The following is a 17,516-nucleotide window of genomic DNA, read 5'->3' on the forward strand; positions in this document are numbered from 1 at the left end:
CACACACCACACACAAACACAACACACACCCAACCCTAACCCTAACCCACACACAACACCCACACACCACACACAAACACACCACAGACAAACACACCACACACACAACCCTAACCCACACACAACACCCACACACCACACACAACACACACCACCCACACAACCCTAACCCTAACCCACACACAACACCCACACAACACAACACCCACACAACAGACACACACCACACACACACACCACACACAAACACACCACACACCCAACCCTAACCCTAACCCACACACAACACCCACACACCACACACAAACACACCACAGACAAACACACCACACACACAACCCTAACCCACACACAACACCCACATACCACACACATCACACACCACACACATCACACACAACACCCACACAACCCTAACCCTAACCCACACACAACACACACATAACACACCCACACACATCACACACAACCCTAACCCTAACCCTAACCCACACACAACACAGACACAACACAACACCCACACAACACACCACACACACCACACACAAACACACCACACACCCAACCCTAACCCACACACAATACCCACACACCACTCATATCACACACCACACACATCACACACAACACCCACACAACCCTAACCCTAACCCACACACAACACACACACAACACACCCACACACCACACACATCACACACCACACACATCACACACAACCCTAACCCACACACAACACAGACACAACACAACACCCACACAACACCCACACCACACACACCCACCACACACACACCACACCCACAAACACACACCACACAAACACACACTACACAAACACACACACCACAAACACACCACACACACCACACACACACACCACACACACACCAAATCTAACCCTAACCTTAACTCTAGCTCCAGCTCTAACCCTTACCCTAGCTCAAACCCTAACCCTAGCTCCAGCTCTAACCCTAACCCTAGCTCCAGCTCTAACCCTAGCTCCAGCTCTAACCCTAGCTCCAACTCTAACTTTAACCCTAGCTCTAACCCTAGCTCCAGCTCTAACCCAAACCCTAGCTCCAGCTCTAACCCTAACCCTAGCTCCATCCCTAACTCTAACCCTACCTCCAGCTCTAACCCTAGCTCTAACTCTAACCCTAGCTCCAGCTCTAACCCTAGCTCCAGCTCTAACCCTAGCTCTAACCCTAGCTCTAGCTCTAACCCTAGCTCCAGCTCTAACCCTAACCCTACCTCCAACTCTAACCCTAGCCTTAACCCTAACCCTAGCTCCAGCTCTAACCCTAACCCTAGCTCCAGCTCTAACCCTAGCTCCAGCTCTAACCCTAGCTCCAGGTCTAACCCTAACCCTAGCTCCAACTCTAACCCTAGCCTTCACCCTAACCCTAGCTCCAGCTCCAGCTCTAACCCTAACCCTAGCTCCAGCTCTAACCCTAGCTCCAGCTCTAACCCTAGCTCCAACTCTAACCCTGCCTTCACCCTAACCCTAGCTCCAGCTCTAACCCTAACCCTAGCTCCAGCTCTAACCCTAGCTCCAGCTCTAACCCTAACCCTAGCTCCAACTCTAACCCTAGCCTTAACCCTAACCCTAGCTCCAGCTCTAACCCTAACCCTAGCTCCAGCTCTAACCCTAGCTCCAGCTCTAACCCTAACCCTAGCTCCAGCTCTAACCCTAGCTCCAACTCTAACCTTAACCCTAGCTCTAACCCTAGCTCCAGCTCTAACCCAAACCCTAGCTACAGCTCTAACCCTAACCCTAGCTCCATCCCTAACTCTAACCCTACCTCCAGCTCTAAGCCTAGCTCTAACTCTAACCCTAGCTCCAGCTCTAACCCTATCTCCAGCTCTAACCCTAGCTCCAGCTCTAACCCTAGCTCCAGCTCTAACCCTAACCCTAGCTCCAACTCTAACCCTAGCCTTAACCCTAGCTCCAGCTCTAACCCTAGCTCCAGCTCTAACCCTAGCTCCAGCTCTAACCCTAACCCTAGCTCCAGCTCTAACCCTAGCTCCAACTCTAACTTTAACCCTAGCTCTAACCCTAGCTCCAGCTCTAACCCAAACCCTAGCTCCAGCTCTAACCCTAACCCTAGCTCCATCCCTAACTCTAACCCTACCTCCAGCTCTAACCCTAGCTCTAACTCTAACCCTAGCTCCAGCTCTAACCCTAACCCTAGCTCCAGCTCTAACCCTAGCTCTAACCCTAGCTCTAGCTCTAACCCTAGCTCCAGCTCTAACCCTAACCCTACCTCCAACTCTAACCCTAGCCTTAACCCTAACCCTAGCTCCAGCTCTAACCCTAACCCTAGCTCCAGCTCTAACCCTAGCTCCAGCTCTAACCCTAGCTCCAGCTCTAACCCTAACCCTAGCTCCAACTCTAACCCTAGCCTTCACCCTAACCCTAGCTCCAGCTCCAGCTCTAACCCTAACCCTAGCTCCAGCTCTAACCCTAGCTCCAGCTCTAACCCTAGCTCCAACTCTAACCCTGCCTTCACCCTAACCCTAGCTCCAGCTCTAACCCTAACCCTAGCTCCAGCTCTAACCCTAGCTCCAGCTCTAACCCTAGCTCCAGCTCTAACCCTAACCCTAGCTCCAGCTCTAACCCTAGCTCCAACTCTAACTTTAACCCTAGCTCTAACCCTAGCTCCAGCTCTAACCCAAACCCTAGCTCCAGCTCTAACCCTAACCCTAGCTCCATCCCTAACTCTAACCCTACCTCCAGCTCTAACCCTAGCTCTAACTCTAACCCTAGCTCCAGCTCTAACCCTAACCCTAGCTCCAGCTCTAACCCTAGCTCTAACCCTAGCTCTAGCTCTAACCCTAGCTCCAGCTCTAACCCTAACCCTACCTCCAACTCTAACCCTAGCCTTAACCCTAACCCTAGCTCCAGCTCTAACCCTAACCCTAGCTCCAGCTCTAACCCTAGCTCCAGCTCTAACCCTAGCTCCAGCTCTAACCCTAACCCTAGCTCCAACTCTAACCCTAGCCTTCACCCTAACCCTAGCTCCAGCTCCAGCTCTAACCCTAACCCTAGCTCCAGCTCTAACCCTAGCTCCAGCTCTAACCCTAGCTCCAACTCTAACCCTGCCTTCACCCTAACCCTAGCTCCAGCTCTAACCCTAACCCTAGCTCCAGCTCTAACCCTAGCTCCAGCTCTAACCCTAACCCTAGCTCCAACTCTAACCCTAGCCTTAACCCTAACCCTAGCTCCAGCTCTAACCCTAACCCTAGCTCCAGCTCTAACCCTAGCTCCAGCTCTAACCCTAACCCTAGCTCCAGCTCTAACCCTAGCTCCAACTCTAACCCTAACCCTAGCTCCAGCTGTAACCCAAACCCTAGCTACAGCTCTAACCCTAGCTCCATCCCTAACTCTAACCCTACCTCCAGCGCTAAGCCTAGCTCTAACCCTAGCTCCAGCTCTAACCCTATCTCCAGCTCTAACCCTAACCCTAGCTCCAGCTCTAACCCTAGCTCCAGCTCTAACCCTAGCTCCAACTCTAACCCTAGCCTTAACCCTAGCTCCAGCTCTAACCCTAGCTCCAGCTCTAACCCTAGCTCCAGCTCTAACCCTAACCCTAGCTCCAACTCTAACCCTAACCCGAGCTCCAACCTTAGCTCCAACTCTAACCCTTACCCTAGCTCCAGCTCTAACCCTAACCCTAGCTCCAACTCTACCCCTAACCCTAGCTCTAACCCTAACCCTAGCTCCAGCTCTAACCCTAGCTCCAGCTCTAACCCTAAACCTAGCTCCAGCACTAACCCTAACCCTAGCTCCAGCTCTAACGCTAGCTCCAACACTAACCCTAGCTCTAACTCTAACCCTGGCTCCAGCTCTAACCCTAGCTCCAGCCCTAACCCTAGCTCTAACCCTAACTCTAACCCCAGCTTCACCCCAGCTCCAGCTCTAACCCTAGGTCCACCACTAACCCTAACTTTAGCTGTAACCCTAAGCCTAGCTCTAACCTTAAGCTTTAGAGAGGCGTATGGTTACACGGGGCAGCACACGAGTAACTGTGTTGAAAAAGTTTTATGATAAAATTCTCAGACCCCACTGAAATTCGAACCCGCATCGCTGGGGTCAGAGCCCTGAGCACTAACCACTACACTATGGAAGCCACACCTATAACACTTGGAACAGATATGCTTTTATGGAGTAGCTCACAAGCGAATAGCTGTTCTCCAACCTTTTTTGCGCCACGGACCGGTTACGTGTCAGAAATATATAATAATATAAAATTTATAAAATAAATAAAATAACTTAGCCCTCACGGGGTCTTGAACCCAGGTCGCTGTGGTGAGAGCCCAGAGGACTAACCACTACACTATGGACCCCACAGTCACATTGCATGGAATATGTATGGTTTTATGGACCCTTTTTTGTTTTCATGCCCAAAAAAATAAAAACAAGGAATAAAACACCAGACAAGTTTTAACAGGTTTTAATGTTTATTAAAATAATAATAACAATACAAGTAAATTTCAAACCAGCAATCTAATGTGAAATTGCAGTAGATATTATACTACTATACAAGGGTGTTTACCAGCTCAGTGGCCTAAGAGGAGAGTGTCCGCCCTGAGATTGGGAGGTCGTGGTTTCAAACCACGGCCGGGTCATACCAGTGACCATTATAACAATGGTACCCATTTCTTCCCTGCTTGGCACTCAGTGTAAGGGGTTGAAATGGGGCCCCCCCTGCTGCTCACGATCATCGGGACTTTAATTTCATAAATTAAATTCAGAAAATCAAGATTGCCCAAAGAGAAGCATAATCTCCCCGTTTTTTAACCCTAACCGTTTTTTCGGGGAAAGGTGGGCGTGGTCGTGCAAATTTAAGATGCGCTGTGATTGGTCGGACTGAATTTGGGTAGATGTAGGAGTCGGGTTGTCAGTCTTGAGGTCAGCGTTGGTTGCCCTTTCCTCACCACTCTTGACCTGAGTCTTTGGTCGAGTGGTTACGTCATTGCCACTGATGCGGTGGAACCATGGTTCGAGACCCGACCTTACCCACGGGCTTTACGTTGTTAATTTTCTCTCATTTCTGCATAATGTTTGTAACTTTTTTTTCCCTTATGCTTGTTAAATACTGCTTCATGATTCGCTGAGGTCTCAGGAAGTGGGTGGGGCAGAGAATGAAAATCAGATTGGCTTGAAAGAGGGGCGTGGCTATGCAAACGAGGGGTCCTGTGATTGGTGGGATGTAAAGTAGGCGTGACCCATCCTTACCCACGAGTTGTACATTCTCAATTTTCTCTCACTTCTACATAAAGTTTGTAAGACCTTTTGCTTGTTAAATACTGCTTCATGTTTCGCTGAGGTCTCAGGAAGTCGGTGGGGCAATGAGAATCAAAATCAGATTGGTTGGAAAGGGGGGCGCTCCCTACGGGAAACATGTTGCACTGCACCCACCCCACACTTATTGCTGTTGTCTTTTGACCACAACTTTTGAAACTAATAGCCCATCTGCTGTTGCCCACTAGCTAATGATGCCCCTGCATATTAACATGTAAACGGAAAATAGAGAGCTCAAAATTGTTTGCAATACCCACTCAAAACAGTTAGTAGTCACCGGTAGAGCTTGCTGCACAGTGAACTGGCGTGCCTACGGTAAGAGAGAAAGCTCAAATAGAAGCAAGCGCGTTCATGGCTCGTAAGCCTATTTGGGAGCGTGACGAGATTACGGAGGAGGTACCGCTCGGACTGCTCCTCCATCTGATGTAGATCCCCCACATGCGAATATTCGGACGCCTTTTAAAACCTTAACAGGTACCGCATAATAATTCACATTGTTGCAATGTTGCAAAATGACGCGATGTTTACAACGCAAGGTTGAGCGGCCTTAACATTGACGTGCATGTCGGTTTATTATTATAATTAATGTGCGCGTGGCTGTTAACAGCGTGCACATGTTCACATTTCATCGTTTCGTATTTGGTGTATTATATCTCGCCACACTGTGTTGCAATCAACGCATTCTTTTTGTCTCTTTGTCAATCGTTCCTCACCAAATGACAAACATCTTGAATGTTTTGAATGGAATTAATATTCCGGTTGAAACTTCCAAATAATATAGAAATATTGTGGCATTTATGATATCTGGCATTTGTATAGGTTTTCAATAATTGGCATTATTACGAAGGGGCCATTGGGAAAAATTGTTCTCTGTTTTAGATATTTGTTATTTTAAACATTTGTATTAATATACATATTTTGTCGACATCCATTATGTGTTTGTGTTGAATGTAATTAAAATATTTTCATAAGCATCTTTTTTACATGACATAAAAGGACATTTTCATTTTTCCAGATTTATTGTTTGTTCTTCCTTACTTTTTGATGACATCTTTTTTTTTCTGATTGCGTCAGTTGTTTGGTATGTGCTTCAAGATAATGTCCAGTTGAGCTTTGGTCCCACATTGGACACACGCACTCACACACTTGGCCAAAGCGCTTGACAGGCTGCGTCATGAGTGCAAGCAGGTCTAAATTATGAAAGCCTCCAAATGAATATTGCATCGAACATGGGCATTCCAAAGATCCGCCAAAGATAAAAGTGGATCATTGAGAAGCCTCATCCTCCTAATTTAATTCGAATAGCCATGCCACTACATCATCGGAGACTGGAGCCTTTCAAAAGTAATACTACATAAAGTAAAATAATCATCTGACTATTCTAGGTCAACATCTGTGGGGTCTCGCCCATCCTGACATCATTGGGAACGCGACAGTTGCGTGGGTTACATTGCTCACTCCCAAAGATGTCTGAAAATAGACGTAAATGCTTCCACAGTCATTTGAGGCTGTTGTTGGTGGGGCAACCGACCACTGGGGCACAATAAAAACACTAGAAGCTGCATTGCTTTGCATCGGTTATTAATGAAGACACAGAAGCCAAAGCAGAAACGAGGCTTGTGCTATGTTGAGGGGCAAAGTGGGAGCATTCAAATCTCAACACAGGAGTTGAACCCAAATCGGACAGATTAACTTCTTAAAGAGAGGAGGGATTTTTTTACATGGCGTACCTTTTTTGTTTTTGTCCCACAAGCGTGTGCAGGCCCTGCCATGGTGAGGTGTGGCAGAAATGACGGATGTGGAGGCGACCTATGAGGACTTCATCGCCTCTCAACGGTCTGGCCGCAGGAACGCCATCCACAATATCCCAGCAGCCTCCGGGGAGCCGGGACCTGGGGATTTGCCGGAGAGCCTGGCACAGCTTAACATCAACAAACCTGGTAAGGGGGAGTAAATCCTGTGGCTTTGCAAACATAATAATGCATAGCTTAGATTTGAACTTTGCAGTGATTCATTATGTTTCAGTGACTTTTTTTTTTTAAGAGACATAAGCTGACTGATGCAGTATCTTTACTGTCAGGCAGAAGCCTCTTGTGTCCAAATTTGGTTATTTCATATTATTTTCCACAAATAGCTTTCATTTTGTTTCATCTAATAAAAAAACAGACACACATTTCTAATTATGCATTTTACGCGTGTGACTGACTTGTCAATTTGCTCTTCTGTCCTCCAGCTGGTGAAGGCGAAGAAGATTCTGCGCAAACTAAGTCTTCATCAAAAGACAACAGCCAATGAGAAGGCAACCAGCCAGCCAAGGTGGTTGCGAAAGTTTCCTAACGACGGCCGTGAACGAACACAACTTGTGCTTAATGGTGTTAAACATAAAACCCTCTCCCGCTGACTTCCTGCCATGAGCGTGTAATCGCCATGGAAACGTCAGTGTCATCTCTTTGCATTCAGGCATGTTCCAATTTCCTTCAAAGGCCCCTTTCCCAAGCTCCCCTTTCCTTAAGAGGCCAAAGAAACATGCTCAAGGGTCCTGGAAGGAAAGGAGAGAAGAGCCTGGGGCCATTAAAGGTTACTGGGGAAGGCCTTGATGCCCATTTTGGTCTCACTAAGCACTACACCACTGCCACTTTGAGGATTTGATTGAACCTCATGTTGTTCCTCTGTGTTCTTTTGGAGAAACCTCAGAACTGATGGTACGTACTGTTGTTGTTTTGCCTGCTTCCAACTGTCGGAAATGATTCACATGAAATTGGATCTTTGTTCATGTTGGTAAATGCATCACTCTCAATCATGCTCATTAACCTCCTTAAGTGCACCCTCTTCAGATCCATTTTGTTGCCAGTGCTTGATCTATTCCAGCTCTCAATCTTTAATTCATTTTTCGGTAATCTATTTTTTTCTTCTTCTTCAATGTTTCCACTGTCCAAAGTGTGCACATTGTTGTGCGATGTCGAGATAAACTCAAATGAGGTTTAGTAATATTTATTGACAAATATGTGTCTTTAAATATGATTCACTTGTTAAAATGATGTGAGCTACTAACTACACTAAAATTCACGTGTGTCATTTCAATACAGCCAGTCATCAATGTAGTTTGTCAGCAGAAGTAACTGCCCAGGGATGTACTACTTGCCTACTGTACAAATATTCTCCACAAAAATGTTTTACTAATTTGCATTGCACAAAATTTTCTGTCAAATTTAAAAAAGCTAATATTCTAATGGAATCAATTTTTATACTCTGTCGAAATTTAATGGCACGACGATGTGAAAACATCCTTTTACAGTTTCCATATTGTAATTGTCTTTATTTTTAGGGACTGTTTACCAACTAAGATTGTGATATTATTTTGTAGTTTGGTTGAGCAAAAAATCAGTTGGATTGAAAGAATAAAATTTAATTCATTGTTACAAAAAAAGAACATTGTGTTGATAATTCCAATTAAATTTGCTGGTGTGTTCTGTCAAGGAACTATTTAAATTCTCAGTTACCTTTATGAGGTATGCTGCTGATTATAAGAAGTCTGCACCTTTTTTGTTGGACGAGCTAAATGCTGGAAGAAGAAAAATTTGGTGGATTTTCATTCATTGATTAAATTGTATTTAGTGTTTCCTGTATAAAAAAAGTAATTGGCTGTTGTTCCTACCTGAGGATTCTATAATCATTTATTTAGGTAGACCATCAACATGATGTTGCATTAATTTTCTTTTTTTTTTAACTTCTTCATTTCAAGTAGTAGAAAAAAAAAACACGGGTCACTTTCCATAGATGTTATCCTCACTAGGGTCAAAGTTTCTGGAGCCTATTGTGAGAGGCAGACCACTTTTCAGACATGCGGGAAAACCCACACAAGCCCTGGGAGAACATGTAAAATGGACAGAGGAAGGCCGAAGCCCTGATTCCAACCACCAACCTCAGAACTGGGAGGGGGACACGCAAAGCACCATTGTCTCTTCACGTCACCTTCCAGTGGCTAATGTGTCACAACTTTAACCCGTCCATCTATTTCCTGAAGCGCTTGAAGAGCGGATGGATGCCCTTGCCTAGAGAAGACGATTTGCTTTTACCCTGATATTCCATATAGACTGTGTCATCAGCGCCGGACATGGAGCTCATAGTCCCCGTTCGCCTTGAAAACTGTTCAAGAAGAAGAGGAATCAAAAATGCCAACGATTAATTATGCAATTTGTAAGCTTCACCATGTATGTCAAATTTTTGTTGCACCCACCTGTGGTTTTGTACCCATGTCTCCTGCCACCGCTTCCTCCTCAGCATCGAGATCGGACGCAGCCAGGACCTTTTGGAGGAGCTGCTGTTGCTCCTCTCTGGTGGAGAACATCAAGTCTTCTTCCTCCATTCCTGCCAATTGTGTGATCACCTAAGACACATACATGGCTTTTAGGAGCTTGTTGACAAAAAGAATTCAAATGGCAAGTCAATGTACCATTTTATCTGTAAACTATACCTTGAAGCTGTAGCCCTGGTCCACTAGGAACCTCTGTCTCTTGGTGGAGTACGCCATCTCCTGGGTGTCCTGAGACACCAGCGAATAAAAGAACGCATTGTATTCCTCTGCAACCATTCCTAAAAAGGAAAAAAGATGGCGTGAGAGTCTGCTTTTTTTTCATGTAAGCGTAGTTTGACGCACAGAACAACCTTTCTTGGCTCTTAAAACTCGACCAAGTCTCTGGGCTTCCTGCCTCCGTGACCCGCCATGAGAGGAGATTTGGATTAGAACGTTGGCTTCTGGCAAGTCGAATGATGTGTCTCCAACCTGTGGGGTGTCGATTCATCGATTAATGTTGAAGGTTTTAGGGGCACTCAATAACCCATTAGTTTGTTACCTTGGAGATGAAAATGGTGTTGATCTTGGGATTATGTTTGAAGTTCTGCAAGATCTGCATACGTTCCCCTTGGGAGGTCGGGCCATAGATGTAGGGCCTTAAGCAAACAAATACAAAGCATAATTTCATTGTGAAATACTGTACGACAAATAAAGGTATATTTTTTTGTTGAAAAGACAAAAACATACTTGTTAAGGCGAATTGCGTATTCCTTCAAGGCAAAGACATTATCAGCAAAGACGATGATCTTGTCATTGCGCCGTTCATGAAAGCGAATGAGAAACTGGCACGCCCGAAACTTATTGGGATTCATCGTATAAAGCAAGATGCGCTTCTTAGTTTTGATGGCCACATACTCTCTGTAAAACTCTGGAGACATCGGGCACCACACCTGAAACATTGCAAAAATCTTGATTAGTACACAATCTAGAACATGCTCTGGAACACGCAACTGGTGGGAGGTCTAAGGCTCTTTCACCTCTGCACACTGGACTTTGGCTATGTAGCCATTGCTCTGCAACTCCATCCAGTTGGCTTCATAAAGCTTCGGCCCAATTAGGAAATTGAGGTCCACTATCTTGTCATCTTCTCGAACTAAAGTAGCCGTGAGGCCCAGTTTGCAGTGTGCCTGGACGATGGTCAGCACGCTTCGAAACATTTTGGCTACAAAGAGCACATTGGGGAAAAAAAAATGGGAGTATGAGACAATCTCACAAAACAAATGGTCTACTACGATAATCATTTCAGTGACAACAGAATGCGTGATGTTAAAACTTACCAGGAATAGTGTGCACCTCATCTAGAATAATAAGACCCCATTCTTGACTTTTCATCCACTCCATGACCCTCTCGGCTTCCCAGGAGCGCTTGGTGGTGTGGCCCAGCATAGAGTAAGTGCTGATGGCCACTGAGCAACCGATGGGCTTGTCCTTGGCGTCGGAGGTGAAGCGGCAGATTTGAGAGTCATCGATAGTGGACCACATCTTGAACTGGGCCTTCCATTGTTCCACCGACACAGAGGAGTTACCCAACACCAGGCAGCGTTTGCGTACCGTGCACGCTGCTGTCACACCCACAAGAGATTTGCCCGCTCCTGCATAGCGAGTAATATGCATCATGTTGTCAGTGTTTGTTGTCTGTTTACCGACAATAAAAAAAGTATTCTCACCACAGGGGAGCACGATGACTCCGGAACGAGCGCGTCCATTGCCAAACATTTTGCGCAGACTTTTTTCCTGATAGGGTCGTAGTACAGCAGTCGGCTTCAGGTCTATATTGATATCTGGGTTGACCGTATCGTTCCGAAAGTCGTACTCGGCGAGGAGCGGGTATTCCAGCTCAATGCAGCGCTTTTGTAACGCCTCAATCATATCCTACGCAGAACCATAATGTTGATTTGAAAAGTCACAAATAAACTTCAATAAAAAAATGCAAATAGCACCTGTTGAATTTCAAAAGAGACGGTCTGAGTCTCTTCCTCCTCTTCTTCCTCTTTGTCCATTTGCTCATAGTAGCTGAAGATGTCTTCAGGAACCTGTTGGTCGGACGTTTGACCATCACTGGGCTGCTGTGAGGTGGAAGCACCTCCTTTGTCCTCAACTGTCTTGGAGATCTGTTGAAGAGATACATTTAACCATGGAATTGAATTTTTATTAGTACAGTTAGTATAGTTAGACAGTTCTAAAAAAAATGTTTATGTGGAAATTTTGGGCAGAACATTTTAGTTGGGGGCATACCGCTGGCTTGCTGTGAAGAACCTCAGTAATGAGCTCGCCGTCAGTCCCATCAGGAGCACAAAGGCGACACTTTCGGATTTTTTCGTCCTTCAGGAGACTCTGAATCACTTCGGGAAATGTGCTCTCAACAAAATACCTGAAGACAGACATGCAGAAGAACAGTGAAAAATAAAACCACAAAAAACAGTCAAGAGAATTGTATTGAAGTGGCTGTACCTATTATGCTTGAGCACCAACTTAACTTTGCCATAGCTCACGGTGCAGAGCTGGGGGGGGGAAAATCAAATACATTTAAACACAAACAAAAACTCAAAAACCTCATTTCAAGAGTTGATCAAGTTGAGCATCTCAGAATCAGCTTTATTCATACCTTAATAAATTGCACAATTCCATCAGGCACGGAGGTCTTGCTGAGTTTCTGCAGATACTCCACTATGTCAGAGGTCTGCAGCCCCACACTGACAGCTGCATACAGTGAATACGCTGTTAACTTGTACTCGTGTATGTGGTTGGGTCTGCACACCGGCTCTGCAATGGCTACCAAAAAATCCTGTGCATACTTATACACTGGTGAAAATGCTTCTAGAAAAATGTGTCCATCTGGAGCCTGCAGAAGAAAAAAATGAACTAGAACAACAAAGAACATTTATCTTGAATTCATTCTGAAAGTCTAAAAGGACTTCTTACCACCCAGAGGGGTCTTGAGGTGTGATCGTTCTTCAGAAGCATCTGAACACGATAATCTTTGGCTCCGTATTCATCCATCTTGGTGGTGGATTCATCCACTTGTTTCCCCGCAGCAGCGGGTATGCCATCCTGCGATTTGCTACTTCCCACGTCTTCTTCATCTTCCTCCTCCTCATAGAAACGCTTTTTCGACTTCTTCTCTGTAGACCATCACGTGTTTAATACATATGACGATACACAATATTCGCGTCGTTTCTAGAATATATCAATACAGATATTTATAAACCAAACGCAGTATTGCCAACACATTGTTAATAAAGTTATGTGAGCATAAGAAGCAGCGTAAACTGGAATTAGAACGATACTAAATGTAGTCATGTTAGCAATATAATGGCAGCATTTTATAAAGCAGTACTCCATGTCTCCAACGCATTTAAAAGGTTCGAGACAGAGTCTAAACCAGCCATAACTCACTCACCTCGATCCCCTTTATCCCTTTTCCCCATATTCGCTACTTAGAAGCCCTTTTCTTGATAAATTCTTATCTTATTGTATTCAAGTGCCAGTTACTTCCGTAGTTGTCATGGTAGAAACCGGAAATAACATTTTCTTATTTGATGAAAACAGTGGCTGGCAATCCGCGTTATGACACATTAGCGCCACTTAGCGGACTGGAGTGTCCATACAAAAATTACTACATGTATCATACACATATCTTGTTTTTTTTGTCAAAAAATGTGCTTGAATTCTTCCACACAGTGAAAGTTTCATGGATTTATTGTAGTTATTTTGTAAGTTTAATATGCATATATTTTTCAGTGAAAACAAGAGGCACAAAAGGCAAGCCAAAGAGATACACAAGAATAAAGTGGATATTATAATAACATTTGAAAAAATCTATATCATCCTTATCACTTTGTCTCGTTGTCCCTACAACAATGGAGTGTAATTGACAAAGTTTTTCTCCCCCACCTAAAATGTATATTGATGCTCATTAATAAAGATTAGTCAGCTAATTTCCTTCAGGGATAAAAAATCCATGCATGTCCTTCCGGAGCTCAGCGTTCACATAACCCCGAGCTACTTCCTTGAAAGTTCTGGCATCGAGAACCACGATGAAGTTCAACTGGTCGGGATTGGTGTTGATTACAGATGATAAAACCACACCTAGAAAAAAAGGAAGACAGTGAAGTCCAATGTCTATATAGTAATTCATTAGTTTTTATCCATTGTGACTTCAAATAGTAATTCTTACCATCATCTTCTGACTCGCCATTCGGCCTGGGGACAAATACTGCCTCGGACGGCCAGCAGTTTTCTTCACTCCAGGTCAACAATTGCTTGGTATCTGTGTCAAATTTGGAAATCTACACCAAAAGATCACACTTGAGCTTAATTCACAATTCATTACAAATATGTAAAGTTAAGCTTGATTTAAGAGTTTCGCATTGTAGAAAGTGATCGTTTCACCTTTGTACAGTTGCAGGCTACACGTTTGCTGTCGCGGTATATGGATAAGAGTTATAAAGTCGAATTCTTAGAAGAAACCAATTGAAATAGATGATTGAGCGATAAGATTTGCATCCATTTAACGACCAAAAACGTGGATGTTGATAAGGAACCATTTACCACAATTAAGCAATTATGTTATCTGGATTTATGACATTAACTATCATTTTTCAAGTATATTGTAACATGAATGACCTTGGATGACAAAGATGTTGGTCGGAAGAATAAACATCTTCCTGTTGACAGGAAGTAGACGAGTGTATGTGCGAGTTTCCTCTCTTTGACGTCAGAGGAGTGATTTGAGCATTGACTCAGAATCAGGGGAAGCTCTTTAAAGCATACTTTCTGTACTGTACTCCTCAAATCTAATAGACTTCCTTTCTTCCCATTGTTTGTGTTCTCTCTGTGCTTAACTTTGCCAAATGAAGACCACCCATGGGTATCGTAAGCAAGGCCAAGGGGGTTGCGTTTTGTTTGAACAGCTTCTAAGTCAATATTTAATAGTTTCCCCCACCTTGTGGTTTTATCATTTATTCTATTTGGAAAGAAAAATAAACAAGGTTGCTGTGAACAACGCCTTTCCTTACTTTTAAAACTTTGCAAGTGATTCCAATCGTTCTCGCAAAACTTTTTGAATGAATTGTACCTCTTTTGAAAGCGCCGATTCCTCAACGCAGTTGCAATACACATAGCGGTGTTTCTTGCTGTTGAAATCGTAATTAATTCGCGGCAGTTCAATCCCTGATGATGGTGAGAAAAAAAAATGTGATTGCAAAAACACAACAAATAGATTGCTAAGACTAGCATGATGTTTACCTTCACGGAGCACCTCCGCTTTGCATGTTAGTTTGCCTTCTTTTTCTTTTACTGCTGTGGCTGTGGTGCAGGTCAATTTGACGAGGTTCTCTCCGATTGCCGCACCCTGCACACCAGTACAACGTAGTCCCCTTTGGAATCAAAGTCAAATGTTCATGTCTTCCTCCTACCTTGTTTGGTTGAACAGGAAGAGCAAATCTCCTGTAGCTTGGTTGGGAGTAGGTTTTCTCATGTGGACCCGCCTTTTCATTCAGCTTGCTCAGATAAAACATCTCATAAAGGCCGTTGTCCTTGTAGGCGATGACATCAAATACGACGCAACCGTCGACCTCGAAAGCATTCACGTGGTGGTAGACCACCAAAGCTTCAGTGTAGTACTTGGTCTCCACCACTTTGCCGGTTTTTCTGTCGATCAGGTGGATCAAAGTCTGAAGGGAATCAATTTTTAGAATCTTTAGGATGTTCAGTGGTGCTAAATAAAAGGCAGCGCTTACATTGTCTTCTGGACAGAACTTCAAGCAGCTGGCCCAGTTGACTCCTCTCATGTAGGCGGTGGCCATTTTGACAATGTCCAATTTGAAAGGTTGCTCGATGAAGATGAAGTAGTTGTCCGTCATGCCGAAGCTGTGGTAGTAGCTTGGCGACAGGAGGGAACGGCAGGGCACTGAGCAGATCACCTCGGTATTTTTCAAAGCGGGAACGTTCTTGTCTTTGTCTGTGAGGTTTGAAAAGAATTTTTTTTGCTGCTACGTTTTCAAATGTGAGTCACTGCCACAAGTTGTTGTTTGAAGTGCATGCATATTGCATTTTGACCGCAGATAAGGATTGTAAGGACAAAGCAGAGTAGGTCATCATTTACCTTTCTGAGGAACAGCGGGGACTTTGAACAGCAGGTATTTTGTCTTGCCCTTTTCAGCTATACAAGTACCCATGTTGTAAGCGTTACCCTCTTTGTCGTAGTGCGGATGAGACGTAGCCAAATTCACAGGGACAAACTTCATGTAGTCCACCTGAGTGGAAAAAAATCCCTCATGAAAACGATCCCTTTTTTTTTTTTTTCTTGAGACAGATGAGCTTTACCTTATCTTGAGTTTCCAGGGTGACAGGGTCAATTTTACGAATGTAGTTGGTTTCTGAAGTGGCAAAATAATCCTGGCCATATTTAATAAAATTGCTGGCGCCGTTGTCAGTGAAGTCAGGCACCGTGTGGTTGATTAAGGTAATTGCCCTTGAAAGAAAATAAGTCAAGTTTTTCTGGAGCCATGACTGATGAGAATTGAAGTCCGAAAAGCCATGTTAGTTTTCAAATTGTTGCCGTTTGGATAAAGAGCAATACTTACTTGACAATAAAGTTTTTGCTCGGGTCAGGATAAGCCATTGTTCCCATTTCTGACACAACAATCCGGTTGGACTCCATGTTGGATTTGTAGGTGTCACTTCTCAGGAACCTACTTCTGTGGGTCACTTCACCTGTGACGCAAAATAGTTTTAATTAAATACTCATTGAAAACACAAAGTACACTCAGAAACCCACCATCCTTAAAGGAGAAGCTGTACATTATGGACATGCCATCAAACCAGTGGTCATAAGTGGTGTCCCCAACGGAGAAGATCCCAGGGCCATTGCGTAGCAATGTGCCTTGCAACCAAGAGGGGATGTTCCCTAAAACAAAGGTAAAACAAGAAAATAATCATAAAATTCAAATTAATTAAAAAAATTGATTATTAAAATTAATTTAAAAAAAACTACCTTTCACATCAGCTTTAAGAGGCTCTGGGTGTTCTGTTGCATTTTTGGAAAAGTCCATGTTGACTGAAGTTGCACGTGAAGCTGTCTGTCAGAATAAATGGACCAACATGCAAACCACTCCTTATAAGATCTTTGCAAGGGGAGGGGCAAGAGGACAAGAGTTATCTAATCTTCAAGCGGGAATAGAAGCGTTCGCTACATCCATACGACTTAATTTATGTAAATCTAATATGTGAGTTGGCTGAGGTAATGAACTTCGAGGAAGTTTGATTTCTAAGAATTGATGGAGCGGATTTATTATTTTACAGTATAGCAATCAACTATGATATGGGAGTATAGGTTTATAAGTGATATCTGCACAACGGTATATTCGAGTTGTTGAACATGCACCCCAAACAACCTCAGCACAAACTTATGAGTCATTAGATTACTGAAAGTTGGAACGTAAACATGGAAAACAACATGGAAGATGATCATCTAGTCGTGAGATAATAGTCTTCCATAGGGGATAAAGTCTTGGTTATCATGTTGATAATCTTGGACTTTAATATTGGTTTTAAGATTAGGACAGTAGAGTACAGTTAAGGTCAAAGCCTGCATGTTATGAAAACGCTCTATCAAGCAAGAAAAAGGCACATTAGTTTAATTCTGATACTGCCGATAAATGTAAACGTTAAAACAGTTTGACGTTTAAGGGTCGGAATGTGATGTCATAATGTTTTTGCGTCACCTAAGTGGAAAATGCCGACTACTTGAAATAAGCGTTCTTACCAAGTGGTTACAAAAAGAGTACAGAATACAAAATAAAATTTAAATTGATGTCATAAATGTATCATTTTTGGTAGTGTGTGAAGCAC

The 17,516-nt window shown here is 43.8% G+C and overlaps 2 protein-coding genes across 2 annotated transcripts; both read right to left on the reverse strand.

The window, feature by feature from the left end:
- Window positions 1–8,283: 8,283 nt before the first annotated feature.
- Window positions 8,284–13,209, reverse strand: ercc3 (excision repair cross-complementation group 3). The gene is made up of 15 exons (XM_049749528.1): window positions 13,063–13,209; window positions 12,585–12,784; window positions 12,268–12,504; window positions 12,114–12,163; window positions 11,898–12,033; window positions 11,603–11,773; window positions 11,330–11,534; window positions 10,940–11,254; window positions 10,640–10,824; window positions 10,350–10,552; window positions 10,162–10,258; window positions 9,974–10,091; window positions 9,783–9,901; window positions 9,546–9,695; window positions 8,284–9,454 (listed from the first exon to the last, which is right to left on the reverse strand). The coding sequence occupies exons 1-15, from the start codon at window positions 13,088–13,090 to the stop codon at window positions 9,320–9,322; spliced, it is 2,349 nt and encodes a 782-aa protein (XP_049605485.1). The 5' UTR covers window positions 13,091–13,209; the 3' UTR covers window positions 8,284–9,319.
- A 138-nt stretch (window positions 13,210–13,347) lies between these two features.
- bco1 (beta-carotene oxygenase 1) lies at window positions 13,348–16,780 on the reverse strand. Its single transcript, XM_049749354.1, has 11 exons — window positions 16,660–16,780; window positions 16,444–16,572; window positions 16,250–16,379; window positions 15,990–16,137; window positions 15,769–15,919; window positions 15,404–15,624; window positions 15,080–15,337; window positions 14,910–15,015; window positions 14,740–14,834; window positions 13,840–13,951; window positions 13,348–13,751 (listed from the first exon to the last, which is right to left on the reverse strand). Exons 1-11 carry the CDS (start codon window positions 16,715–16,717, stop codon window positions 13,597–13,599), a joined length of 1,563 nt encoding a protein of 520 aa, XP_049605311.1. The 5' UTR covers window positions 16,718–16,780; the 3' UTR covers window positions 13,348–13,596.
- Window positions 16,781–17,516: the final 736 nt, after the last annotated feature.

This window comes from Syngnathus scovelli, chromosome 18, assembly GCF_024217435.2.
Source record: "Syngnathus scovelli strain Florida chromosome 18, RoL_Ssco_1.2, whole genome shotgun sequence".
In the NCBI taxonomy this organism is placed as follows: Eukaryota; Metazoa; Chordata; class Actinopteri; order Syngnathiformes; family Syngnathidae; genus Syngnathus; species Syngnathus scovelli.

What these genes read in the sequence shown, in the direction of transcription:
- ercc3 (XM_049749528.1), bottom strand. Translation starts at nt 13,090, where the DNA reads ATGGGGAAAAGGGATAAAGGGGATCGAG. An exon ending in TTCTTCACAGCAAGCCAGCG is followed by an intron (nt 11,774 to 11,897) that starts GTATGCCCCCAA and finishes TCTCTTCAACAG; the next exon opens with ATCTCCAAGACAGTTGAGGA. An exon ending in AGTCATCGTGCTCCCCTGTG is followed by an intron (nt 11,255 to 11,329) that starts GTGAGAATACTT and finishes CTCGCTATGCAG; the next exon opens with GAGCGGGCAAATCTCTTGTG.
- bco1 (XM_049749354.1), bottom strand. Translation starts at nt 16,717, where the DNA reads ATGGACTTTTCCAAAAATGCAACAGAACACCCAGAGCCTCTTAAAGCT. An exon ending in TCTTAAAGCTGATGTGAAAG is followed by an intron (nt 16,573 to 16,659) that starts GTAGTTTTTTTT and finishes CCTTTGTTTTAG; the next exon opens with GGAACATCCCCTCTTGGTTG. An exon ending in AGTTCTGTCCAGAAGACAAT is followed by an intron (nt 15,338 to 15,403) that starts GTAAGCGCTGCC and finishes GATTCCCTTCAG; the next exon opens with ACTTTGATCCACCTGATCGA.